This window comes from Bufo gargarizans, chromosome 5 (genome assembly GCF_014858855.1).
Source record: "Bufo gargarizans isolate SCDJY-AF-19 chromosome 5, ASM1485885v1, whole genome shotgun sequence".
NCBI classification, from domain to species: domain Eukaryota; kingdom Metazoa; phylum Chordata; class Amphibia; order Anura; family Bufonidae; genus Bufo; species Bufo gargarizans.
The window spans coordinates 21,783,169-21,811,165 of NC_058084.1; the positions used below are offsets into that span (position 1 = coordinate 21,783,169).

The window sequence follows — 27,997 nt, forward strand, 5'->3', positions numbered from 1 at the left end:
TGAGCACAGGCGTCATCGTCTTGCATGGGCCAGGGAGCATCTACACTGGACGAGGGACCAGTGGGCCTCAGTGCTGTTTACTGAAGAGTGAGTAGTATATATCAATCTATATTATAAAAATCAATGTCTTTTTGTGTGCCTGTCCATTAAGACACCGGAACCGTTGGACACCACATTTGGCACATAGGTATATGGGGTGTTTGGGAAGGTTTTTATGGATGTCTCAGCTCTTTAGGACAAACAGTTTTTGAGCTGTTCTCAAAAAACGTATTAGCCAATAAGAGCTCACAGGTTTTTCACTCATAGCTTCACTCGTAACTGCCATAAAAAAGTCACATGACCCTTATTAGACAATGGAAGCTTGCAGGTCCTTCACTCATATTGTATCTGCCAATGCCATACACATGGTCACATGACCTTTATTTCCCAATAGAAGCTTGCGGGTCCTTCACTCATATTGAAAGTGCAATACACATGGTCATATGATGCTTATTAGCCAAAAGAAGCTTGTAGGTCCTTCACTCATATTGTAACTGCCATGCACACAGTCACATGACCATTATTAGCCAATAGAAGCTTGCAGGTCCAGTTGTGACATACACACAGTTTTACACTAGGCTTACATAACAACTCAGCCACTTTTCTTCTGTTATAGTGCATTGTTAAGGGGACAGAGCACTTTGGAGGTTACTGTTAAGGGTCATGGCACTGTGGAAGTTACTGGTAAGGGTGCGGGTGCAGTGAAGGTCACTGTTAAGGGGTGGAATGCTGTGGAGGTCATTGTTAAGGGGTGGAATGCTGTAGAGGTCATTGTTAAGAGGGTGGGGTGCTGTGGAAGTCACTGTCAAAGGGACAGGGTGCTGTGGAAGGGACAATTAAAGGGACGGGATGATGTAAAGATCACGTTTAAGGGGGTAGGGCACTGTGGAGGTCAAGGAACAAGGAATTCTTAATGTCCTGCACTTTACACTAATTGTGTCATGCCCTGCTCAGGTCATGTGCGGAGGTCTGCTAGGTTAGCAGCACATGTGTAGCCTTTTGTTATTGTTTTGGAGTTGAGCTGTATCCGCCTTCCTTCAGGTGCACTGGGTGGGGTCATTAGTATGAGCTTAAATTACGCCCACTCCCAGTGTCCTGTGCGGGTTATAGCTTCTGTCTTGTTCAGAGGAAGGAAGGAGGGAAGGATTGCTGTTCCCGCTCAGTACAAGATAAGTTGGTTTTGTTTTCTAGTGATTGTCTGTCTAGGCTGTTAGAGAGACGCCTTCCCCCTCCAGGTCCTAAGGGAGCAGGCTGCCTCTTTCCCCCTTTCACCATCTTAGGGATTTTAGGAAATCTTCAGCCTAGACACGAGGACACGTTTATTCCCGTCTTTAGGTTCTGAATGTGGGCATAGAAGTCTAGGGAGAGCTGGTAGGGAGTTGTCAGGAGGTGACCTTTATCCCCAGCTTCTTTTGTTGTATTCTGTGTATCCTGTCCAGTGTGACAAATTGCTCCCAGATGGTATGCTGTGAAGACATATAGGTCCAGCATATGTAAAAATGCTATTGGTTAATAGAGCATAAGATGTAACTCCCAGGGTTATTACTAGTGTTGAGCGAGCATGCTCGGCCAAACTGCTGTTCGGCTTGAGCATGGCTATGCTCGGCACATGGCGGTACTCGGCCGAGTACTGCATGTGCTTGAGCGCCATGCTCGAGTCTCCTTCCCGCACGTTTTGCGGATCCAATGCAGCCAATAAACGTGCAGGTAAGTACTGCCCTCACTGTAATGCCAGTAGCCATGTTGGCTACTGGCATTACAGTGATTGGCTGTCCAGAACACGTCATCGGGTGCTATATAGCACCCGATGACGCATGTTCGGCTCATTTGTAGTCAGGGAGGGCTGCGCTTCAGAAGGGACAGAGAGTGTAGGGAGTGTGATCGCAATATATTTAGTAGAAAAACGTTTCAAAGACCCAAAAGCCCTTTTAATGACTATTGTGTGTGGTGGCAGCAATATAATATAGCTAGCAATTTTTCCCCCATAATTTTCAGTACTTTTTCTATAGAGGGTGTCTGCAGTGACTTGTGACATCTGTCCAATAACTTCTGTGTGTCAGGGCCAGAGATAGGAAAAATATAGGTGAAGATTACTATATTTTATCCTAGGATGCCTCCTGCCCTGCACCTGGACCTTCGCAAGCACCATCAGCGACCACATTCACTTACCTGTCCCAGCGCAGTGTCCAAATGTCATTACCCCAGGCATTTGAACGCAAGTGCAAATACCCAGTCACCCATCCACAGGCCATAGCACTAAATGCACACCTCTCAAATTACTGGCCCTGAATATGTTGCCATTTAGGCCTGTGGATACTGAGGCCTTCTGCAGTCTGATGTCGGTGGCCATCCCGCTGTACTCTGTCCCCAGCCGCCACTATTTTTCAAGGTGTGCCGTGCCCACCTTTCACCAACATGTGTCCCGAAATGTCACACGTGCCCTGACCAACGCAGTTACTGGGAAGGTCCACTTAACCATGGACACATAGACAAGTGCATTTGGCCAGGGACGCTACATTTCCCTGATGGCAAACTGGGTGAACATTGTGGAGGCTGGGAGTGAGTCGTACCCTGGGATGGCACAGGTGCTACTGACGCCAAGGATTGCGGGCCCTAATTTCATCAGGGTTTCCGCCAGCACCTACGTTAGTGGTTCCAACCCCCACTTCTCCTCCTCCGCCTCCTCCTCCACCTCTGAATTATCCACATGCAGCACCAGTCAGCCATCAGCCGGTAGCTGGAAGCAGTGTAGCAACGGCAGTGGGGAAGTGTCAACAGGCCATGCTGAAGCTGATATGCTTAGGGAACAAACAGCACACTGTCACAGAGCTGTTGCAGGGGATAAGAGACCAGACTGAGCTGTGGTTCTCGCCACTCAAGCTACAACCAGGCATGGTTGTGTATGATAATGTCGGTAACTTGGTGGCGGCTTTGGAGCGCGGCAAACTCACACACATCCCATGCCTAGCCCACATATTAAACTTAGTGGTTCAGCGGTTTCTCAAAACTTACCCCAATTTGCCTGAGCTACTGGTGAAGGTGCGCCACGTGTGTGCACATTTCTCTGGAACATGGTCGTCGCCTTTCCAGTCAGCTTCCACTAATCAGAAGCGAGGAGTGGGCATTAACACAGATGGTGAGCAGGGATAATGCTTCAGCCGGCCTGTTAACGCTTGTGGCTTCCAGCTCACCGACTGTTGTGTGACATGAGCACACGCTGGAACTCTACGTTCTATATGTTGGGCAGGCTTTGTGAGCAGCAGAGGGCAGTTGTGGAATACCAGCTGCAACATGGTCTTGCCTTTCAAGTCAACTGCCACTATTCACAAGCAAGAAGTGGGCATTGATGTCAGACCTGTGTGAGGTTTTAAAAAAATTTGAAGAATCCACACAGATGGTTAGTGGCGATAACGCTATTATCAGCGTAACCATCCCACTGCTGTGTCTACTCAAACGATCGCTGCTCACAATTAAAGACAATGCTCTGAATGTGGCAAATGAGGAACTGGGGGAGGACATCTCACAGGGTAATAGCAAGACCACCCACATTTCATCTTCTCAGCACAAATTGGACCGTGAAGAGGAGGAGGAGATGGAGACTGTTGCCTATGCTACTGAGGCTATTACCCATGGAACTTTAATTCCATCTGTTCAGCATGGATGGGCCCAAGAGTAGGAGGAGGAAGTCATCCTGATGTCAACATGTTGCCTACTCTGGCACACATGGCTGACTTCATGTTAGGCTGCCTTACCCGGGACCCTCGCGTTATAAGCATTTTAGATAACACGGATTACTGGGTGTTCACCATTCCCGACCCCCGCTACAAAGAGAACTTCTCATCTCTCATTCCTGTGGTGGAGAGGATGGGTAAAATGGTGCAATACCAGAAGGTACTTGTTGAGAGATTGCTCTGGAATTTTCCATCTGACAACGCTGGCGGAAGAGTCCGTACTTCCTTAGGCAACCGGGGAAGGGAGACAATGGGAACACACAGCAGTTCCAACAAAGGCAGGGCAACACTCTCCAAGGCATGGGACACTTTCATGACACCCCACCAGCAACCTCACCCTGAAGCATGGCCTAGTGGAACAAGGAGGGAAAAGTTTGGGAAAATGGTGAAGGAATACGTAGCAGACCGTGTCAGCTTCCTAAATGATCCCTCAGTGCCTTACAACTACTGGGTGTCCAAGCTGGACACATGGCATGAACTTACGCCTTGGAGGTGTTGGCCCGCCCTGCCGCCAGCATTTTGTCTGAACGTGTATTTAGTGCTGCTGGTGGCATCATAATAGATAAGCGTATCCGCTTGTCCACTGGCAATGCTGACAGGTTGATTCAGATAAAAATTAACAAAGCCTGGATTGCCCCTGACTTCTCCACTCCACCAGAGGAACGCTGAGCTAATTAGGAACAAACACACAATATTAATGTATACTTTACAATGTACTCAATCCACAAAATTCAGATGCACCCTTTTCACCTCCCAAAAAGGGTATATGTTTGAATCTTGTTTATGCATCCTCCTCTTCCTGTTCTATACAGTATATATGCCCTCAGTACAATGTTTCATACGGTCTGCTCAGCTGTAGACCCTCACTACAATGTTTCATACGTTATGCTCAGCTGTAGGCCCTCACTACAATGTTTCATACGGTCTGCTCAGCTGTAGGCCCTCACCTCCAATGTTTTATGGGGTTCGCTCAGCTGTAGGCCCTCACTACAATGTTTCATACGGTCTGCTCAGCTGTAGGCCCTCACCTCCAATGTTTCATACAGTCTGCTCAGCTGTAGGCCCTCACTACAATGTTTCATACGGTATTCTCAGCTGTAGGCCCTCACTACAATGTTTTATATGGTCTGCTCAGCTGTAGGCCCACACTACAATGTTTTATGAGGTTCGCTCACCTGTAGACCCTCACCTCCAATGTTTCATACGGTCTGCTCAGCTGTAGGCCTTCACTCCAGTGTTTCATATATTCTGCTCACCTGTAGGACCTCACTACAGTGTTTCATATGGTCTGCTCAGCTGTAGGCCCTCACTACAATGTTTCATACGGCCTGCTCAGCTGTAGGCCCTCAGTACAATGTTTTATGGGGTTCGCTCACCAGTAGGCTCTCACCTCCAATGTTTCATACGGTCTGCTCAGCTGTAGGCCCTCACCTACAATGTTTTGGGGGTCAGCTGACGTGGTATATTATTTTCTATGTTTCAGACTTGGAAGGAAACATAATTTGGTTTCCTTCAGTGGCGAATCTTGTGTTTTTTTACAGAATTATGTTTTTTATATAGTGGCACAGGGGTAAAAATGTCATATTTTTTTTAAATATGTCATGCATGACTCCAATGTCTCCTCTCTCCTTTGTAGATGCCTTTTCAGGAGATATTAGACCCTTTCACATTTGGGGCCTGGAGGAATTACAATTGTATTCAATTGTATAATCAATGATAATTTTGAAAGAGTGTGTATGATGCCCTCCTTTATGTATAATAAAGGGTGCATTGTAGTGCCAGTTCCTTGTAATTTTTGGCAGCCCTTTCACTTTAGGCTTTATGAGTTTTATTAGCTTGCTGTTTTTACCAAGTGCTGATTTAAATAAGTGCATTGGAGATATTCAGGAGATACTCATGAGGTAATCTGGAGGTGGATACAATCTAAGCAAGTAAGAGTTGTTTGTTTAAAAACTTTCCCCTCTTTACAATGGCAGACCTGGTTCTGTGCAGGAATTGTGCTTTTATTTCAGGTTCCACTCTTCAGAGGTTTGGATACTGTCTGATCTGTAGACAGCTCTCCATAATGCAGCAGGAAATTACCTTTTTGAAATATGAGATTTGTAAGTTAACCATTAAACAAACTCAGGCTGAGAACATTGCAATGCCACTGCCACAGGGGCCCCCTAGAAATGGAAGATGGGTTACTGTAGGTTCTGGTAGACTGAGAGTTGTGGATAGAAGACATGTCCCACAGTCTGTGGATCTCCATAATTCATTTGCAGCACTTTCAGAGTGCAAGAGCAACATGGAGGATGGCTCAAGCACAGAGGGTGAGGAAAAATCATCTCCCATGCCTAAAGTATGCAAGACTGCAGCCGAAGACAAAAAGGAGAAGGCGAGGACTGATAGTAAGCAGCTGTTGGTGGGCGATTCCATCATAAGAGGTGTGAAGTTTGAGGAGAATGGTGTTGTGAGATGTTTCCCTGGTGCTACCGCTAGCAGGGATAGACGACGGATCCTTAATATTGTTAGGCAAGCAAAGCAGGAAAGGGAAGTGGATGTTATTGTCCATCTTGGGACAAACGATCTGGCTTGCAATGAGGTTTCAAAGGTGAAAGAAGCTTTTCACACACTTGGAAAGGATATACGGGAGGTTGCATCAACTGTTTCATTTTCTGCAGTTTTGCCCGTGCATAACGTTCAGCATGACAGGAAGATGCGTATTAAGAAATGCAATGTATGGCTTGGTGAATGGTGTCTGAACCAAGGGTTTGGCTTTGTGTCTCATGTTAGCTCTTGTTTGAATGGAAAAGAACTGTACAAGAAAGATGGTTTGCATCTTTCTCTCAAGGGAACGAATGTCCTCGGTGAACAGTTCCAAGTATTTGCTAAGGAGCATTTAAACTAGGAAAGGGGGGCAAAAGAGTGACAATCCAGCAGTCCAACTGCCCCCCGGAACAATGCAAGAAGATGCCAGTAGCACAAAGGTTAAGAAACGACAAGCTCAGAGTCTACAAATGCAGAGTCTACAATGACAAGCTTGTCTACAAATGCTCGCAGTTTAAGGAATAAGATCAATGAACTTGAGGCTATAATGGCATCTGAGAATATAGATGTAGTGGCTGTTACTGAGACGTGGTTCAAGGGGAGTAATGACTGGGATATATAAATACTAGGGTTCTCTCTATACAGGAAAGACAGAGAAGGCAAGAAGGGGGAGGGGTGGCCCTGTATGTGAAAGATAACATAAAATCAAATTTGATACAAATTAGCGAGAACAATTTAGAGTCAGTTTGGGTTACCTTGCAGCTTGATAATCAAAAGGTAACTCATGTAGGTGTTATACATAGACCACCTAGCCAAGTCAAAGAATTAGATGATCTACTAGTTGAGGAAAAAGCTAAAATGACATTGAAGGGGGAAGTTATCATTATGGTTGACTTCAATCTTCCAGATGCAAACTGGAAAACCAAAATAGCTAGTTCTGCCAGGAGTACAGATATTCTAAATTCCCTACTGGGATTATCTCTACAGCAAGTAGTTGAGGAGCCAACCCGGAAGGAGGCCATTTTAGATTTAGTATTCACAAATGGGAATTTGGTATATGATATTACTGTAGGGGAAAGCTTGGGATCTAGTGATCACCAGTCAGTGTGGTTTACTATAAGTACACCACACAAAAACAAACGTTTTAGATTTGAGAAAAACTGACTTTTCTAAAATTAGATTAGTGGTATATGAGTCCCTATCAGATTGGAACAGTTTCATTGGAGTCCAGGAGAAATGGCACTACTTAAAAGTGGCATTATTAAAGGCAACAGAAAATTGCATAAGGCTTGTCAGTAAAAGCAAAAAACGGAAGAGACCACTGTGGTACTCAGCAGAAGTGGCCAAAATCATTAAAAACAAAAAAATAGCATTTAGGAATTATAAAAAAAAACTAAACGAGGATGACAGGCAAATTTATAAGATTAGGCAGAGAGAGGCCAAACAAGTTATAAGAGCTTCTAAAGCACAGGCAGAATTGAAATTAGCTCAGTCAGGGAAAAAAGGCGATAAGGCATTCTTCAGATACATAAATGAAAAAAGGAAACTAAAACAAGGAATTACCAAATTAAAAACCAAAGAAGGAAGGTATATGGAAGAAGATAAATAACTAGCTGACTGCCACAATGAATACTTCTGTTCAGTTTTTACAAAGGAAAATGAAGGAAAAGGACCTCAGTTAGGAAAGAAGATAAATGAATCTTTTGATGCATGTGTCTTTACAGAGGAAGAGGTTCTAAGTCAGCTGTCTAAAATTAATACAAATAAGTCACAGGGGCCTGATGGGATACACCCAAAGCTAATAAAAGAGCTCAGCGGTGAACTAGCAAAACAATTAACAGATTTATTTAACCAATCACTGGCAACAGGAGTCGTCCCAGAAGATTGGAAATTAGCAAATGTTGTGCCCATTCACAAAAAAGGTAGTAGGGAGGAATCGGGCAACTATAGGCCAGTAAGCCTGACATCAATAGTGGGGAAATTAATGGAAACCATACTTAAGGAGAGGATTTTGGAACATCTAAAATCCCATGGATTGAAAGATGAAAAACAGCATGGGTTTACTTCAGGGAGATCATGTCAAACTAATCTTGTTGATTTTTTCGATTGGGTGACTAAAATAATAGATGAAGGAGGGGCAGTAGACATCGCTTATCTAGACTTTAGTAAGGCTTTTGATACTGTCCCACATAGAAGGCTTATCAATAAATTGCAGTCTTTGGGCTTGGACTCCCATATTGTTGAATAGATTAGGCAGTGGCTGAGGGACAGACAACAGAGGGTTGTAGTCAATGGAGTATATTCAGATCAAGGTCTTAAAATTTTTGGCAGCACTTACACTGTATATACAATTGAATCTACAGGAAAGAATGTTTCCTAACAATCTTTCATCTAAAAATGATTTTTTTTTTTTGTGGGGGCGGGTTTTGGGCTTTTTTTGTCATTCTGTAAAAGTGGCGTACAACTCGGACAACATGGTTCCCAGCAGTGACATTGGTGTCCAAGATGCATCCAAACATGGTCCCCCTGCTGTTCCTGATCGATTTCAGCGGTGTTTCCATCACTTTCAGACCTTTTCCTATGATCCAGGCACCCTCCCCTCATCCGAGCAGGGGGTGTCTAGTCTCCTCCCAGTGACTTCCATTACACTCGGGTGCTCAGCCGAGCGCACGAATATCGCGATGTGTTCGGACCGAACACCCGAATACACAAACACTTTTTGTTGCTTGCTCATCACTAACAGCCACATATTTGCAGAACAGACTTCTTTCCAGAACAGGGGAGAAAAGTTTATATGAATTGTGGCACAATGAGAAGAGTTTTTGGATGCAAAGCGTTCATCTACATTCCTGAAGAAAAACACACCAAACTCCAAAACAGAGCATTTGAAGGTGTCTTTGTTGGATATAGTGACAATGTCAAGGGTTACAGAATCCTAAATCCCAAAACAGACAAGGTCACCATTAGCAACAGCATAACTTTTGTTGAAGATCTGAGAGACAATGTAATGACCACAGAAGAAGCAAGAACGGAAGAGAAAACTGACACTGACCAGCTCATCTCTGTAACTTCTGAACAAACAGTTGAAGTGAGTGCAGACTCTACCAGTACTGAAGAGCAGACACGAGCAAGCTCAGACACACGACCGAGACGCTCAACGAGAGAAAACAAAGATAAACGACCTGTACGTCTATCATACAAGGCAAGCACTGCCAATGCCAATGAACCTGCAACCTGGGAAGACATCTCTCAGCTTTCAGAACGGGAAGCCAGTAAATGGATAAAAGCTGATGAGGCAGAGATAAAATCCATGCAGGACACTAAAACATGGACACTTACAGAACTACCACTGTAGCAGATTGCCTTTGGCTACTTTGCACCATCCTTAATCTTGGCTGTCCATAACGTTTATTGTTGCAATATTATGTTCAATTCCCTATGGTTTGTTACTTGTAAGACAAAAAGTATTCAGCGACCTGCTAAGCATTCATCTGGTTGTTCGGTAGAAACACATTAGCTACAATGGATGTTTCAACTGTACTGTTGATTGGATTTGCAATATTATGTTCAATTCTCTATGGTTCGCTACTTGTAAGACAAAAAGTAATCAGTGACCTGCTGAGCATTCGTCTCGTTGTTCGGAAAAAACACAATGGCTACAATGTATGTTTCAACTGTACTGTTGATTGGATTACTTCTCAGGCTGAGGGGAAGGGATGTGTGGGCTGTAACCAGTTTTTGATTGAAGAATGTTTAATTTTCTGTGGGTGTCTCCCTTGCTTGGGAGAGTGGCATAAAAGCAGGGTATGTGGCATTAAACAGTAATCTCTTCCTGATACTGTGTGTCATCCAGTTATTGTGAAGAGTGATGGGATATTTGTGGATGTTTTTTTTTTATTTTTTATTTACTACTGATTAGAGTTGAGCGGACACCTGGATGTTTGGGTTCGATGGGTTCGGCCGAACTTCACAAAAAAGTTTAAGTTTGGGACCCGAACTTAACCCGAACTTGACCCCGAACCCGAACCCCATTGAAGTCAATGGGGACCCGAACTTTTGAGCACCAAAATGGCTGTAAAAATGGGCTGCAAATGGCAGCAAAATGTGGTTAAGAGCATGGCAAGTGCTCTGCAAACAAAAGTGGATAGGGAAATGACTTTAAATAACATAAAATACGTAAAATAAAAATAAAAAATTGTGATCTAGGAGGACGAGGTCCATATGGAGTAGGAGGTTGAGGAGGCGGTGGATATGGCAGTGTAGGTGGAAGCGGCGGTGGAGGAGGTAGCCTACACAGTTTTTTGGTTTTAAATTTCTTTTTATTTTTTTTAATTAGGGTACACCCCAAAATATAACCTGTGATAACCCACTCCAGTCGTGCTAAACACACGTTCAGACAATACACTGGCTGTAGGGCAGACCAGCACCTCCAAGGCGTTAAGGGCAAGCTTAGGCCATGTGCCCAATTTGGAGACCCAGAAGTTGTAGGGGCTGACCCCTGTCAGTCAGTTCATGTAGGCGTGTTCTCACATACTGTCCCACCATGTCGCACGTCCCTGTGATGTTCACGATCCAATTGGATAACTGCTCTATCAACTTTCGATGTTCTTTTCTGCGCCTACCATGTTGATCACGGTTATCGGCGAATCATGGTTCCACCCCGGAGAGGGAGCGTGAGAAAGAGAGACCACATCCAAGGGAGATCAATGGATGAAATTTAATTGTGATCCAGCGGAAATGTGGGAGAATCTTTTGAAACGGAAGAATTGAAGGAAAGTAGGGGGCGCGCGGCAATTACCCACTCCCGACTCGGGGAGGTAGTGACGATAAATAACAATACAGGACTCTTAAGATGCCCTGTTATTGGAATAATTAATAAAAAATTACAGGGAATGTCACTGTGGTATTTTTGATTTGGAAACGTTAGACAGGAGAGGCCCTGCTGCCACTTTGTTGACTCTAGCTAACTTCTGCCTGATCGCACGTCCCTGTGATGTCCACCATCCATTTGGATATCTTCTCTATCAACTTTCGATGTTCTTTTCTGAGCCTTCCATGGTGATCACGGTTATCGGCGAATCAGGGTTCCACACCAGAGAGGGAGCGCGAGAAAGAGAGACCACATCCAAGGGAGGTCAATGGCTGAAATGTGATCGAGCGGAAATGTGGGACAAATTATTGAAGCGCAAATGTGGGACAACTTGTTAAAGTTTAAGTATTGAATGAACGGAGGTGGCGCGCCTCAATTAACCCCTTAAGGCCCGGGCTCATTTTCACTTTCAGGACCAGGCCATTTTTTGCAAATCTGACCAGTGTCACTTTATGTGGTGATAACTTTAAAACGCTTTGACTTCTCCAGGCCATTCTGAGATTGTTTTTCGTCACATATTGTACTTCATGACACTGGTAAAATGGGGTAATAAAAATCATTTGTATTTTAAAAAAATACAAAATTTGCCCAAAATTTGGAAAATTTCCAAGTTTCAATTTCTCTACTTCTATAATACATATTAATACCTATAAAAATAGTTATTACTTTACATTTACCATATGTCTACTTCATGTTAGGATCATTTTGGGAATGACATTTTATTTTTGGGGGACGTTACAAGGTTTAGAAGTTTAGAAATTTCTCAGAAATTTTCAAAAACAAACTTTTTAAGGACCAGTTCAGGTCTGAAGTCACTTTGTGAAGCTTACATGATATAAACCACCCAAAAATGACCCCATTCTAGAAACTACACCCCTCAAGGTATTCAAAACTGATTTTTACAAACATCGTTAACCCTTTAGGTGTTCCACAAGAATTAATGGAAAATAGAGATAAAATTTCAAAATTTCACTTTTTTGGCAGACTTTCCATTTTTATATTTTTTTCCCAGTAACAAAGCAAGGGTTAACAGCCAAACAAAAACTCATTATTTATGGCCCTGATTCTGTAGTTTACAGAAACACCCCATATGTGGTCGTAAACTGCTGTACATGCACACCATGTCCCATTTGAAGCCCCCATTTGAAGCCCCCATTTGAAGCCCCTCTGATGCACCCCTAGAGTAGAAACTCCAAAAAAGTGAACCCATTTTAGAAACTACGGGATAGGGTGGAAGTTTGTTGGTAATAGTTTAGGGTACATATGATTTTTGGTTTCTCTATATTACACTTTTTGTAGGGCAAGGTAACAAGAAATAGCTTTTTTGGCACAGTTTTTTTTTTGTTATTTGCAACATTCATCTGACAGGTTAGATCATGTGATATTTTAATAGAGCAGGTTGTCACGGACACAGCGATACCTAATATGTATACAATTTTTTTATTTATGTAAATTTTACACAATGATTTCATTTTTGAAACAAAAAAAACATGTTTTAGTGTTTCCATAGTCTAAGAGCCATAGTTTTTTCAGTTTTTGGGCGATTATGTTTGGTAGGGGAAGATTTTTGTGGCATGAGATGACGGTATGATTGGCACTATTTTGGGGTGCATATGACTTTTTGATCGCTTGCTATTACACTTTTTGTCATCTAAGGTGACAAAAAATGGTTTATTTAGCACACTTTATTTTTTTTATTTTTTACGGTGTTCACCTGAGGGATTAGGTCATGTCATATTTTTATAGAGCCGGTCGATATGGACGCGGAGATACCTAATATGTATACTTTTTTTTTATTTATGTACGTTTTACACAATAACAGCTTTTAAAAAAAATAAATGATGTTTTAGTGTCTCCATATTCTGAGCCATAGTTTTTTTTTTTTTTTGGGCGATTGTCTCAGGTAGGGGCTCATTTTTTGTAGGATGAGGTGACGGTTAGATTGGTACTATTTTGGTGGGCGTACGCCTTTTTGATCGTGCTGTTGTACTTTTTGTGATGTAAGGTGACAAAAAAATTGTTTATTTAGCACAGTTTTTATTATTTATTTTTTACGGTGTTCATCTGAGGGGTTAGGTCATGTGATATTTTCATAGAGCTGGTTGATATGGACGCGACGATACCTAATATGTCTATATTTTTTTCCTTATTTTTTTGCAATTTTTTTTACTTTATTTTTTGAAAGAACACTTTAATATTATTTTTTTTACTTGAAACTAAATTTTTTTGTAAAACTTTTATTTTTTTCCCTTTTTTTTGTCCTACTATGGGACAGGGTCTGATCCTTGTTTCAATACAGCACAATACATCTGTATTGTGCTGTATTGAACTGTTAGTGTCTTATACTGTAAGACGCTAACAGTTGCCTAGGTGACCCAGCCTGGGGGTTGGGCCTCTTAGGCTTCAGTACATGACAGGCCCCAAGCCTTGGAATGGCTTGGGGCTGCCATGGCATCCATCGAGTCCCCGCCACAGCAGCGCAGGGACCCGATGCATCAGGTGGGGGAGCGCAAACCTCCCATATGCCGCGGTCAGCGCTGACTGCGGCATATGAGGGGTTAATCCACCGGCATTGGCGTTATCGCCGATGCTTGTGGATGCAGCCGGATCTCTGCTGCTGATCGGAGCATTCTCGTCCTGGGTCATTAAGGGGTTAAAGAAGAATTTCTAAAATGTTATTCCCTGTCACCTCTGCAGAGCAGGGGTTTATTCACGTCCAAAATTGTAAAATGTCAACCCAAGAATGTAACTGAAAATTTATTGAAATTTATTAAGCTGTCAACTAGGTAGAGGAGTGTATATTACACCCAGGAATTGGTGAATTTCACCTGAAAATGTAACAGACAAACTATATTTTTTTTTAACCTGTCTACTAGGTATAGCTGTGGTACTTCACACCCAAAAATTTGTGAATTTCACCCAAAAATGTAACAGATAAATTAGGGAAATGTTTTTACCTGTCTACTAGGTACAGCCGGGGTATATCACACCCAAAAATACAAAAAATAATTGATTTATGAGGTGTAGTTCCATATGGAGTAGGAGTTTAAGGAGCTGGTGGACGTAGCGGTGTAGGTGGAACTGGCGGTGGAGGAGGACGAGGTAGCCAACTGTCACCGCCAGTTCTGTGAGAAGGTCTGGCAGATGTTTTTCTCTACCTCTTGTATGACGTTCTTTGTTTTGGTTTCACTTTCATCTCCTTTCCTTCTGCCAGGTGTCCCTTATTTAGACTAATCGTCTTCTTTTATATTCCCTCCCATACTGCCTCACTTTGCGGTCTGCCAAAGAGATCCATAATCTCATTCTCTATCTCCTCAACTATAATGTTGCGCCTTTCTGAAGCCAACAGGGACAACTGCGGCCTACTACTACTACTGGACAGATTGTTGTTGCTGCTCCAACCCACATTCTGGCTCTGCATCTTTCATTTGGAACTATTCCGGAGCCTGGAAATTTTGGGGCCTTTCAGGTAATGTTGTGCACTACCCTGTGTATTACTGCAGTAGTCATGTATATATGCGGCTTAATTAAATGAAACCCCTAAAAAAAAAATATATTGTAACCGCATGGAGAAATTAATGAACATTAATGGAAGACTAAAGGCCAGATCTCACACTCAGTTTCACTTTAACACTCACAAGTAGATTGCTGCTTCACCTTGTGTATTGATGTAGTAATCATGTATACACTGATGTGCAAAAGGGTAACATTGTTTTGAACTTTTGACTTTCAGGCTCCATATCTCACCATCCACTACAGCTTTAAACACTGGACTACCATCATCTTAGCTATCTCATACAAAAATTGGACTAGTAACTATTAAGCATATGATTAGTTATGCAGATTCTTGTTATGTAACTGCATTGTTACTGTTTTGCACCTTTTGGTGGAACAATCTTTATCTTCTTGTATACTACAAATTAAAACATGTTCTCACATCCCCTAATAGCTCAGTGTGTTTTTAGGTTGTTTCTAAAATGAAAGGTCACTGGTTTGATGCCATGAAGAAGATTTCCCAAGAAAAGAGAAACAGCATCATCCAGCTCATCGATAGCAGTATCTCAGCCAAGAAAATAGCCAAACTACATGACAGTTGGAAGAAAACAAAATGCAGTCCATGCATTCCAAAGCCAAGAGGTTGATGTCCAGGCAAATTATCGGAGTTAACAAGTCAGCTCATCATAAGGTCTATCAGTTCTGGTGCGACAAACACGGCAGTGGAGGTGGCTCATATGTTTTTTATAATAGTGAGATCACAGATGTCCATGCAACCACCATGAAACACAAGTCTCGAATGGAGGCCTGAAAAATGGTGAAGAAGCCTTGACTTCAATATTGTCATAACAAGCATGAGCTCGAGTTGGATACTTGACCAGGATCGATAGTGATTTCATGGCTGAGCGAAATGTGAGTATACTACAAGACGAGTTACTTTGTACACAAGTACTATGGGTATGAAAAGGATGACATAGTGTTTCAGCAGGACAACAACCCGAAGCATACTTTCCTTTCCAACCGCGTGGAAACTAAATAGACGGACATGGATGATTGAGGCGTGATACTTAATTTCACGTTAACACTGACAGTCAGATTGCTGCTACTCCTTGTGTATTAATGCAGTAATCACGTATATATGCTGCTTAATTAAATCCACTCCCTAAGATTTCTTTTCTGGCAGATACTGTAACGCCCAACCACCCTCGTTCACAGCCCAGCACAGAATGACGTTCTGCTGAAGCACCTTCCTGCCTGCTGTAGCACTGATTGGCTCATCCAGGCCGTCTGTCAGCCTGGGAGTCAATCAGGGTAAGTCCTTCAACTCAAGGTCATGTGAGACCCTTTTTCCTTCCTCCCTAGTGCTTTTCCCCCACCAACATGTACATCTAAAATGGTGCTACATGTCCTACATTCTGGTTTGTCTGCTGTCTGAAAAACAGCAAGTGGCTCGCCCATCCTTAATGTCAGAAATACATTTGTATTGTCAGTCTTATAATTTATCATAAATTAAAATTTTCTTTTTTGTTCTCCTGGGAGATAAGCCGCCACAAGAAGTGTCTGGCAGCGGCCTTCTACTATCTCCCCATAGCACACAGAAACATTTGTCTGAGCCAAACATGTATGTGTATGGGATAGCCAGGAGTGAGATGGGAGAGCAATTCATGGGAGTGAATATGTATTGTAGCTTTAGGCTGTGTCTGAGGAGAGCTCAGAAGCAGCAGTAAACAGGGAGATGCCAGCCCTGTGGATTTCACTGCATAATGGTGGGGGAGATATACTTCAGGCCTCCTGCTACACAAAACTGTCCCCACAGTGAGAACTGCAGTAATATTGAATAAGAGATAGTAGAGCTGGGCATTGTAGTGCCCATATTTAGAGAGACATAATTCTTGTGTGAGAGAGAAGCTGCACCCCTTTGCCGGATTTAAGAAGAGTGTACAGGCTATATAGACAACGACTCAGAACTATTACTTGGCCTGCTGTATCCTATACACAACCTTGGGAACTAGCATATGCAAACTGTAAAGATTGATTTCAATATGAACAGAGCTTGTGTGAACCGTCTACCAACTGCGGCAGTAAAGTAAAGCAAACTTGTCGGAATAAAACCAGTCTCATCTCTGCATTGCAACACGGTCTGCAGCAAAATAGAATGCATTACACAGCCTATACATGGGACCACTGCTTTGTTCCCCTAAAACCTAACACCAAGGGCTCCTCCACTACCACTAGGTAGAGCACCCCCAGAACAAGACGGTGCCCCATGCTGTAATGGCTAAACTTCGGCACTCAAGCTGTGGTACAACTTCCAGGATGAACACTTGCTTGGCTGTTCTCAGAACTCTATAGAAATGAATGGAGCATGCTGGGAGTTGTAGTTTCAACACAGCTGGAGTGCCGGAGGTTAGCCATCACTGCCCTAGAGAGATTAAAGGATGCTCCCCTCCCATCACTGCATGGCCCGGAGAGCACTACTGTGAATAATTACTACCCCATTTGTGTGTCACGTATGGTGTAACAGAAAACAATAAGTTACAAATAAGGATCCGACTGGCTTGATCCAAAACTAAGGAACAAAAGGGTGACCCCTATTAAAGCCCTGAAGCTCTCCTTGTCTTTTCAGCCCATGCAAAGATCTCAGTGATAGAAGGTTGCATGTCCACGTACCTAGACTGAATGACACCTGCAAACCCTATAATAGTGAGGGGACACGACCACCAGCTCCCTGCACTTAATACGGAGGGAGTCAGGGTCACCTAGAACCAAGCCAACAGGAAAACAACAAATACAGAAATAGACTTATCTGAAAACCCAGCTGTAGCAACTTCCAGCAGAGAACACAATCCAGGATGCAATATAAACTGCAAGGTGAGGCAGTATGGGTAGGAGATATATAGGGAGGCAATCACTGCTAATAGATGACAGCTGGGAGAGGAAGGAGAGATGTCAAAATGAAAGCAAAACAAAAGAAAATCATGCAGGAGGTACTGAAGAACGTCTATCAGAACTTCTCAAAGATCTGGTGGCGACACTGTGCCAGCCACAGTTCAAGCCTCATGGGGTTCATGGCTGTAAAGATCCAATTTATCTAGGGTCTAGACATCTTTTTTTGATTTGCAAAGTTCTGAGGGTGTCTTGATTTCTCTATTATCCTGCATCATTTTTATTTGGTTCATGCACTAAGAATGAGTTCACATCAGCTTTGACTGTTCCTTCCGTTATTTTTTTTCCAGCAAAGGAATAGTAAAATAGAATAAGAAACCTTCCATTTCGATTCATTATTAATTGACTTAGAAACATGGCTGAAAGGTGTTTTTTTTTTATTTTGGGCTTTTTATAATAACGGAAACCTGAAGGAACTGACATAGACTGTGCACAAATGATGCTCAAAATGGCCGAATTCTCAAATGATGCTCAAAATGGCCGAATTCTCAAATATCTGGGGATTAAAACTGATACATTTTTCAGTTTTTCTGATCGAAAGGAATAGCGTAAAATTAAACAGATGTGAACTCAGATAACCTGACAGATTTTCTGACCAATCATTGGTCAGATGACCAATTTCACACACAGATCTTTTGTTATACACACCAGCTATTGGTCTAATTGGCCAGATATTGTTCACATAATCTGTTGGTGTATACAGCCCTAAGAAGGTCTAAGCACAGGGTCAGTGATGTCCATACCTTGCACATCTGGATAATGGGCTATTAGCATTATCATGAATTTTAGGGTGGAACCCAATGTTTCAGTTGCTGATGTCAAAAGTCCTACAACCACCATGACGAGACTGGTGTCACAAAAATCTGGATCCATCTCATGTTTCACCTGAGGAGGCAAAAAACATCCAGTCAGGAATATGATTATTATACTAGACATGCCTTTATTATGGTATAATTGACATTATAAATATGCTCTTCTTCAGGAGCAGTGTCAGCGCCAGGCAAACCAAGTACCAGGACCCGCTGACCTCGTCTGACAGAAGGTAGGGTAATCCGAGGGCTTGTAGGTTATCATTACTACAGTATAATACACAATCGTTGTTTAGGTCCACCCCCCCCCCCCCCCAAGATGCGACCCATTCCATTCACTTCAATGGGGCCACAAAAGATGCATCCATTGTCCTGGTCCATGGTCCGGCAAAAAAAAATAGAACATGTCCTACTCTTTTCCGTTTTGCGGACAAGAATAGGCATTTCTACAATGGGCGACCAGTTCCGTGTTCTGCAGATCCCCAATTTGCAAACTGCAAAATACGCGTGGTCGTGTTCCTGTAGCCTAATAGAAATCATTTGTCCATCTGTTGATTTCATGCTGGACACCTGTATATACTGTAAGGCAGTGACAGTGACCATATATGAAGGAGGATATGTATCTCCGAGAAAGGTGCAGGAAACCTGCTAAGGAGATGCATATTGTGGTTTGCTGTGGTGCACCTGAGACATGCCACCAAGGTACCCGGCCTTGTGGAGTAAAAACCATAAGTTTGTGCGTCCACTAGGATAGATAATGGACGCTCTGGTTTCAGCTATTCCGGGCCTGGCTTTTACTGGGAGTAAGCAAAGAGCTGGGTGGGTGCTTACTCCCCACGATCCACTCCGGGGTTTGCATGTGGCCCATGTCCACGATTGCATTTAAAAGTCTGCAGCATGAAGCCGGGTGTGTCTGTTAGTGCTCATGCACACGGCCATTGCCTGGCCGTGGTGTATTTTTGCCTGCATACGGCGGGTCCACAATACACGGGCCCCGGCCATGTGGATCCTGCATCACGGATGCGGACCCATTCATTTGAATGGGTCGGCAATCCGTGAGATGCGGTGTGGAATGGAGGCACAGATCCGAAACCCACAGAAACACTACGGAGTGCTTCAGTGGGTTTTCTTTCCCAGCCTCCGCACCGCAAAAAGTAGTGCATGCACTACTTTTTGGCGGTGCGAACCATCGGATGCGGATCGCAGACCCCATTCGGCTGCCCCACGGTCGGTGCCTGTTCATTGCGGACAGTATTTTGCGGTTTGCAGCATGGGCCCGGCCAGGACAAAATGTGGAGCTTGGGGAAACTTTTTTCGAGATACAGTCATATTATGCATCTTAGGGCTCTTTCACACTTGCGTTCTTTTCTTCCGGCATAGAGTTCCGTCGTCGGGGCTCTATGCCGGAAGAATCAGTTTTATCCTAATGCATTCTGAATGGAGAGAAATCCGTTCAGGATGCATCAGGATGTCTTCTGTTCAGGACCGGAACGTTTTTTGGAAGGAGAAAATACCGCAGCATGCTGCGCTTTTTGCTCCGGCCCAAAATCCTGAACACTTGCCGCAAGGCCGGATCCGGAATGAATGCCCATTGAAAGGCATTGATCCGGATCCGGCCTTAAGCTAAGACGGATCCGTCTTCAAATGCTTTCAGTTCACTTGCGTTTTTCCGGATCCGGCGTGTAATTCTGGCAAGTGAAGTACACGCCGGATCCGGACAACGCAAGTGTGAAAGAGGCCTTAGGAGCTCAGCTAAGCTGTTGTCAGAAAGCTCAAGAGGTCAACCAGCAGAATATTAAAGGGAGTCTGTCAGCAGATTTACCCCTTTTTAACAGTTGCCATACCTCCTCCTCTGCTCGCCTATCTGTTGTCTCTCCCCCTCAGCGAGATCCCGCGCCGACGCGATGACTTGCTTGGTCGGGGCATGCGCACTGCCATGCCCATTGCTGACACGGCATCGCAGTAGCTTATGCGCATGCCCCGACCAAGCAAGTCATCGCGTCGGCGCGGGATCTCGCTGAGGGGGAGAGACAACAGATAGGCGAGCAGAGGAGGATGCTGGGCGGGGATAAGAGCCGAAGAGGCAGAGCTGCCTGGGCTCCAACACGGTGGACTCCGCCCTGGGCACTTGCGAGCCCTCATCAAAGTTCGTTTTTGGCATATTTAAAAGTCCACCAAAGCATATAAAGGTACCGTGTTAATCGTCTGTTTTGCGGCTACAGCGGTATGGCAACTGTTAAAAAGGGGTAAATCTGCTGACAGACTCCCTTTAAGGACATGGACCTACCAGGACCCCATCTATTCCAGCACTGCAGCTCTTTCCTCTAGGATATATTTTGTAGACTACAGCAGTGATGTGTACCTATACTACACGTGACAACTGCAGCCAATCACAGGTATCAGTCTTTTGTGCCGTATAATACTCAGACAGTGATCATGTGCAATACATGGACAAGCCTATTATGAACAACAGGGATCTCTTCCCAGGTTCTCGATGACTTTGTTTGATCCAGCACTATGTCTGGTTCTATAATCAGTTTGCTTAGTCTGGTGTTTGTTGGGAGGGTTTTAGTTATTATGCCTTAAAACACTTTCAGTTTCTGTGCCTCTTCGCCAGGTGTAGCATTAGCTCTGAGCATTTTGTTTCCAGAGTCTTGACTAATTAATATTATTTTTATTTCTCTTGCTTAGATAGCTCCAACACATGCAGTAGCACTTTAGAGATTTTGTCATCATGGTCTCCAGTGGGCGCGCACAATCCCTATCATTATGTCTCTGAGTCCATTGACTTTATTCCCATCTTGGAATTTGAGGGCCACTGTCTTATTGTCAGGAGATTAGACACAATTCTGTCATGGCTGTGCTGGGAGGGTTGCAAGGCCAACCAGTCAAACCCTAGCTAGTCAAATAGAAGTCGAGCAAAACTGGTTCCCAGCTGAGCATCTAATTCTAGAGTTAGGCAGGGGATTCCAATCTTCTACTCAGTCTTGCATATATAGTATCCTGGCTCAGCTACACATAGTCTGTACTTTGTACTAGAACTTAAGGTCTATGTACACCTTCGGAGGCAATCGTTGTTTATGATTTCATTGTACTCATTTTTGTCCAAAAATCATATTTTCAATTGGCATTTTTTAAAAATATTAAACCGTTCTGTTGCAAAGGGTTAACTGTTTTCCTAACTATGTGACTGGTACGTTCACTTTTAGGGTCCATTCACACGTCCGTAAGTGTTTTGCGGATCCGAAAATTGCGGATTCTCATAACACTGACACCGGCCATGTGCACATGGTCAGCACTTTATTAGAAAATGCCTATTCTTGTCCGCTATTGTGGGTCATCTAATAAACCTTATCTCTAAACTACTAAGAGGCCATAAACACTTATGTAAGCCACATTCTTATCAGTAAGATAAGGCTTGAGTTATAATGAGTGTTTGTCAGAGAGCAGAGATAAGGAGTCCATCAGCTCTCCAACTTAGGGAAAAGAGAGAAAATCCAGAGGCTGCTTCTAGAGCATCTCAGCTATGTACAGAAAAAAGGTTTCCATATTTTTTTTAAAAGACCAATTGAAAAAATTATTTTTAGTTCAAAATGAACACAAAAAAGGCCCCCAAAGGTGTAAATAGCCTTTAAGACCTGCTTGTTAACACACTGTATTGATCTTGGCTTGTTTCAGGATTAACTTCTACTGATCTTCCTGGTATTTTTACTGTGGCTAGTTTCTGGATTAACCCCTTGTCTGCTATTTTAGCGCTATTCATCTCTCCTGGTCCTGATCCGGCTTGCCTAATACTCTTTGCACCCTGGTCATTCTGGTAGGTCTACTTCTAGTCACCACTCCGGCATTATGTCTTTGCTGCAGTGATGATCTTGTAATGGTGCCTTTAGTATTTGCTCATACCAATCAGTGTTTCCAAGTCCTAACAATGGCCCTTGGTACTGTGGCAGTGAAGCAGTGGCATATTGGTGCCACTAAGATAATGAGTCTCACCCAAGGAAAGCTGGGTGAGAAAAAAATAGTCTAAGGAAGTTGGGTTTTTCCTCTGTTCCTCAAACGGCTGGGTTGCTAATGTGGCTTAGTTAGCAGTCATCTGAAGAGCTCAGCTAAATATGGACTAAACCCTTCCAACACAGCTCCCAGTCTAAGAAAGACCCAGGCAGTGTGGAGGCTCGGAATGAAAACCCACTGAAGCACTCCATAGTGTTTCTGTGGGTTTCGGATCCGTGCCTCCATTCCACACCGCATCTCACAGATTGCCGACCCATTCAAATGAATGGGTCGCACCAGATTTCTGCTACCTTACTCTACCGACATAACCGAAGTTCCTAGCACCCAAGTCCATGCAGCCTAGTGTACATTTTTAACACAGGGTACAAAACAAATCCTAGGGCGTCTGACTACTTACTAGACAGTAGTTCTCCCTAACTACCAGGACCTGAGTCTACCACCCAGTGTCCCCAAATTGCATTTCAGAGTTGATACTATATGTCTGGTGCTGCTTCAGCTCCCACAGACCTCAGCACTGCCTGGGTCTTTCTTAGACTGGGAGCTGTGTTGGAAGGGTTTAGTCCATATTTAGCTGAGCTCTTCAGATGACTGCTAACTAAGCCACATTAGCAACCCAGCCGTCTGAGGAACAGAGGAAAAACCCAACTTCCTTAGACTATTTTTTTCTCACCCAGCTTTCCTTGGGTGAGACTCATTATCTTAGTGGCACCAATATGCCACTGCTTCACTGCCACATTACCAAGGGCCATTGTTAGGACTTGGAAACAGTGATTGGTATGAGCAAATACTAAAGGCATCATTACAAGATCATCACTGCAGCCAAGACATAATCTCATGTTTGGAGTGATGGGAAGGATAGGAGTGGCAGAGCTGGAATGCAAGGGGTGAGCATATTTTTTTTTCTTGTTATTATAATAGTATCTCTGCCTTTTTAAAAAAAAAAAAAATTATAATTAACTCAGACAACCCTCTTTGGTGTTTACCTCTTACTGAACAAGCAGGGAATACTGAGGATTTTCAGCTGTGAGGCCTTTACAATTGTAAATGCACCTCAGAAGAGCAACACGGGCTGTAAATGAATATACAATTGCAGGAAAATGAATTAAGCAACAGTTTGAGGTCATATAAGCTGTATCCTCTTAGTAGACCATGATGAATCCTGTTACCTCCTTTATCTTCAGTAGGAAATGGTCTATGTAATCCCGTGGTGATTTTGGATTCAAAGTCTCTTTGTGATGCTCCACCGATTTGGTCACAAGCCTCTCTATAGCTTTAAAGTCTTTAGAGACTTTATTTCTGATAAACGGGATCTTCAGAAGAACTGGGACAATATTGCAGAGCTGTAGAGAAGCCAAGAAGAAAAGATCAACATGAGGATTACATATAAAAATCAAGAGTCCAAGAAATCGAGAAGACATGAAAGCCCTTCAGGAGCAATATTCCCTCTAAGGTGTCGTAGGTCCTCAGTGGACAGTGAGGTCTCTTGACACTGTTCCCTCTAAACTGGGCAACCCAAACCAGTGGTAAATATTATTGTATAACATCCAATAATTAGCCATAGTTAGCTATAGTAGTTAATGAGTTCATAGAAAGATCCCAGAAGTCTATGATAAGTGGTTAATGGCTGTGACCCTGGTGATCTAGAACAGGGAAAGAGTTAATGACTGACTGGGATCTGTCACCACTGGTGCTGCCATAACTAAGGGCTGCATAAACTGCTCGGCCCCATTTTTTAACTCAGCCGTTTAGGTAAATTATTGCATTGAAAAGCTTGTGAGGTCCCAGGTTTCTCCACCATCCTGGCACTAGTTTCCATATTTTTTTTTACAAACCGGATTCCAAAAAAGTTGGGACACTAAACAAATTGTGAATAAAAACTGAATGCAATGATGTGGAGATGGCAAATGTCAATATTTTATTTGTAATAGAACGTAGATGACAGATCAAACGTTTATTCCGAGTAAATGTATCATTTTAAAGGAAAAATACGTTGATTCAAATTTTCACGGTGTCAACAAATCCCCAAAAAGTTGGGACAAGTAGCAATAAGAGGCTGGAAAAAGTAAATTTGAGCATAACGAAGAGCTGGAAGACCAATTAACACTAATTAGGTCAATTGGCAACATGATTGGGTATAAAAAGAGCTTCTCAGAGTGGCAGTGTCTCTCAGAAGCCAAGATGGTAGAGGATCACCAATTCCCACAATGTTGCGCAGAAAGATAGTGGAGCAATATCAGAAAGGTGTTACCCAGCGAAAAATTGCAAAGACTTTGCATCTATCATCATCAACTGTGCATAACATCATCCGAAGATTCAGAGAATCTGGAACAATCTCTGTGCGTAAGGGTCAAGGCCGTAAAACCATACTGGATGCCCGTGATCTCCGGGCCCTTAAACGACACTGCACCACAAACAGGAATGCTACTGTAAAGGAAATCACAGAATGGGCTCAGGAATACTTCCAGAAACCATTGTCAGTGAACACAATCCACCGCGCCATCCGCCGCTGCCAGCTGAAACTCTACAGTGCAAAGAAGAAGCCATTTCTAAGCAAGATCCACAAGCTCAGGCGTTTTCACTGGGCCAGGGATCATTTAAAATATAGTGTGGCAAAATGGAAGACTGTTCTGTGGTCAGACGAGTCACGATTCGAAGTTATTTTTGGAAATCTGGGACGCCATGTCATCCAGACCAAAGAGGACAAGGACAACCCAAGTTGTTATCAACGCTCAGTTTGGAAGCCTGCATCTCTGATGGTATGGGGTTGCATGAGTGCGTGTGGCATGGGCAGCTTGCATGTCTGGAAAGGCACCATCAATGCAGAAAAATATATTCAGGTTCTAGAACAACATCTGCTCCCATCCAGACGTCATCTCTTTCAGGGAAGATCCTGCATTTTTCAACAAGATAATGCCAGACCACATTCTGCATCAATCACAACATCATGGCTGCGTAGGAGAAGGATCCGGGCACTGAAATGGCCGGTCTGCAGTCCAGATCTTTCACCTATAGAGAACATTTGGTGCATCATAAAGAGGAAGGTGCAACAAAGAAGGCCCAAGACGATGGAACAGTTAGAGGCCTGTATTAGACAAGAATGGGAGAGCATTCCTATTTCTAAACTTGAGAAACTGGTCTCCTCGGTCCCCAGACGTCTGTTGAGTGTTGTAAGAAGAAGGGGAGATGCCACACAGTGGGGAAAATGGCCTTGTCCCAACTTTTGGGGGATTTGTTGACACCATGAAATCCTGATTCAACATATTTTTCCCTTAAAATGGTACATTTTCTCAGTTTAAACTTTTGTTCTGTGATTTATGTTCTATTCTGAATAAAATATTAGAAGTTGGCGCCTCCACATCATTGCATTCAGTATTTATTCACGATTTGTATAGTGTCCCAACTTTTTTGGAATCCGGTTTGCACAACAATCAGCAGTAAGGAGTATGGCGGAGACGCTAAGAGCCGGGGCCTCATGATTACGAGGACTCATCAGCTCGCGTTGTGTATCGATCAGCTCCAGTGCTGAAGAAAGTTATCCAACATGTTGGTAAGATAATCAGTCAATAGTTTGTTTCCCTTAGGGCAGCAGATTCCTTCCTGGTGGTCAAGGACAGTTGGGATGCTAATGATGCAATCTGTGGAGGTATAGGTCAGTGAAAGGGTTAATGTTTGCATCTCTGGTAGACAAGAGCAAAACGAGGGTTCATGGTTAATATCACCCTAGAGCAGTTAAAGGGTTAATGCCAGGATCCTTGGTTGTCTGGGGAAGTGTAGGGGTTAATTTTTGATGCCCGGTTCCCACTGGTCACTCTGTCCTCCAGGCTTCTGGCTGTAACAGGAGTCCTTTTACTGACCATTCAGTGTCCTGTCCTGAGTACTGACCCCAGTGATGAGAGCAGGGAGGGAGCAGAGAGGACTGTGCTGCTGTAACTGTCACGTCTGATTTGGCCAACCTGCTTTTTTCCTATGTTACAGGAGGTTCTCGTGACACCATGATTATGACCATACTTGGGGCTTAGGTTCAAATGAAGTGGAGGTATACTGACCAAACAACATACACACGACCCCCATACCTCTGCTATCATTTGAACCTATGTATATTTACTTAGTGCTATACTATTATTTAGTACCTGAGGATGTGGTTAGATGTCTGCTTTTAGACATTGACTTTTTCCTCTGGAGGGTGGTCTCACCTTACTAGACCCCAGTGTCGTAGATGTGCGTCTACCTTCATCTATATTTGCATTGCATGTTTTATCCACATTGACTGTATAATAAAGATGTGATCTGATACTATGATTACTTGGTTCCTCGTGTTGGTCTTTTTGCTCGGTGATAATTAGTCATTTACGACACGTCTATTTTCTAAGCCCAATCTGGATCCATTCCTTATATAGCAAGAATCCACAATGTGTCTCATAATTCACCAGCTGTCTATCTCCAGCTCGATAGGAGTGAATACAGAGACGCTCTCTGTTACTTCGGAGAGCTGCTGTCTTTCCATTATTGGAAACTGTTTATAGGACTGATTGTTCGAGGTCGCTCATAAATAGTAATACATGGAAGCTTTGTAACATCTTACAATATGCCGACATTATAAAAAGATTTAAAGTTACAGGTCCCTTTTAACTAAAAATTATCCTGATGACCTGGAGAAAGTGGAAGATAATAGCATAAAATGAGCCTACCGTGGTGAGTGGAGAAGAGAGATTTGTCATATATCTGGCTGAACCCAAGATAATTTCCTGCAGCTTCTCATCCTGGTAATCAAACTTCTCCCCAAACAGCAAGGAACTGATGATGTTTCCCACAGCGCAAGACAGGAGCATGCTCGGGTTGAAGGGTTTTCCTGTAGAGAGAGAAAGAGCGTTATATAATGAGACCTCCGGTCACCAACAGTCTCTGCTGCACACATTATACTGTAGGAGTGTGTATGTGAGAATGAACTGGGTACAGGGAAAACAACCAACAAGCTTTTTTAGATCCCTCTCATATTCCATATATGAAGTTGGGTCCTCTTCCACTAGGTGGGGCTGAGTTTTTATGCTTGGGCATATACATAGTCGAGTCCCATTATTCTGACCAGGAGCTAATATCCAGAGTAACTACCGTGTGCAGTATGGGCAGAACTAGACGGCTGGGACTGGCTTAATAAGGTCTTGGTAGGTTGTCACAGATATCTGGAGCAATGCTGACGGCAGTGCACCCCACAGCTGCTAGAAAGTGCATGGAGGAGGATCCATACGGAGAACAGGACCATTGAGGTAGCCCCTCAGATGCTCCATTGAGGCGGCCAGGGTGGTTCTTGGAAGTTTTGATCATGCTCTTCAAGCCAATGTTGGACATTTCTAGCATAGTGTGACATGTCACATTTGTAACACCCCAGAGTGGTGTTACCAATTCTGCACCTTGCTACTATCTTTTATAGTCTAACCTGTATGTTGCCTATATATTTATTTCCAGGTCCCTCAACACTGTGCTTTTATAATAATGTTATGTAACGTTGTTCATAATGTTGTAATAATGTTCATGTAATGTACCTGGTTCACCAGCAGGTGGAAGCAAAC

At 43.4% G+C, this 27,997-nt stretch overlaps 1 protein-coding gene across 1 annotated transcript in view; it reads right to left on the bottom strand.

Annotated features, from left to right (window-relative positions):
* The window catches only part of LOC122938623 (cytochrome P450 2F2-like), a 201,258-nt gene that overhangs the window by 87,185 nt on the left and 86,076 nt on the right, over nt 1–27,997 (bottom strand). Inside the window, exons 4-6 of the mRNA XM_044294272.1 lie at nt 27,119–27,279; nt 23,597–23,770; nt 18,354–18,495 (exon numbers count right to left, since the gene is read on the bottom strand). Of these exons, the coding sequence (XP_044150207.1) occupies nt 18,354–18,495; nt 23,597–23,770; nt 27,119–27,279 (477 nt within the window). The remainder of the gene's footprint in view (nt 1–18,353; nt 18,496–23,596; nt 23,771–27,118; nt 27,280–27,997) is intronic.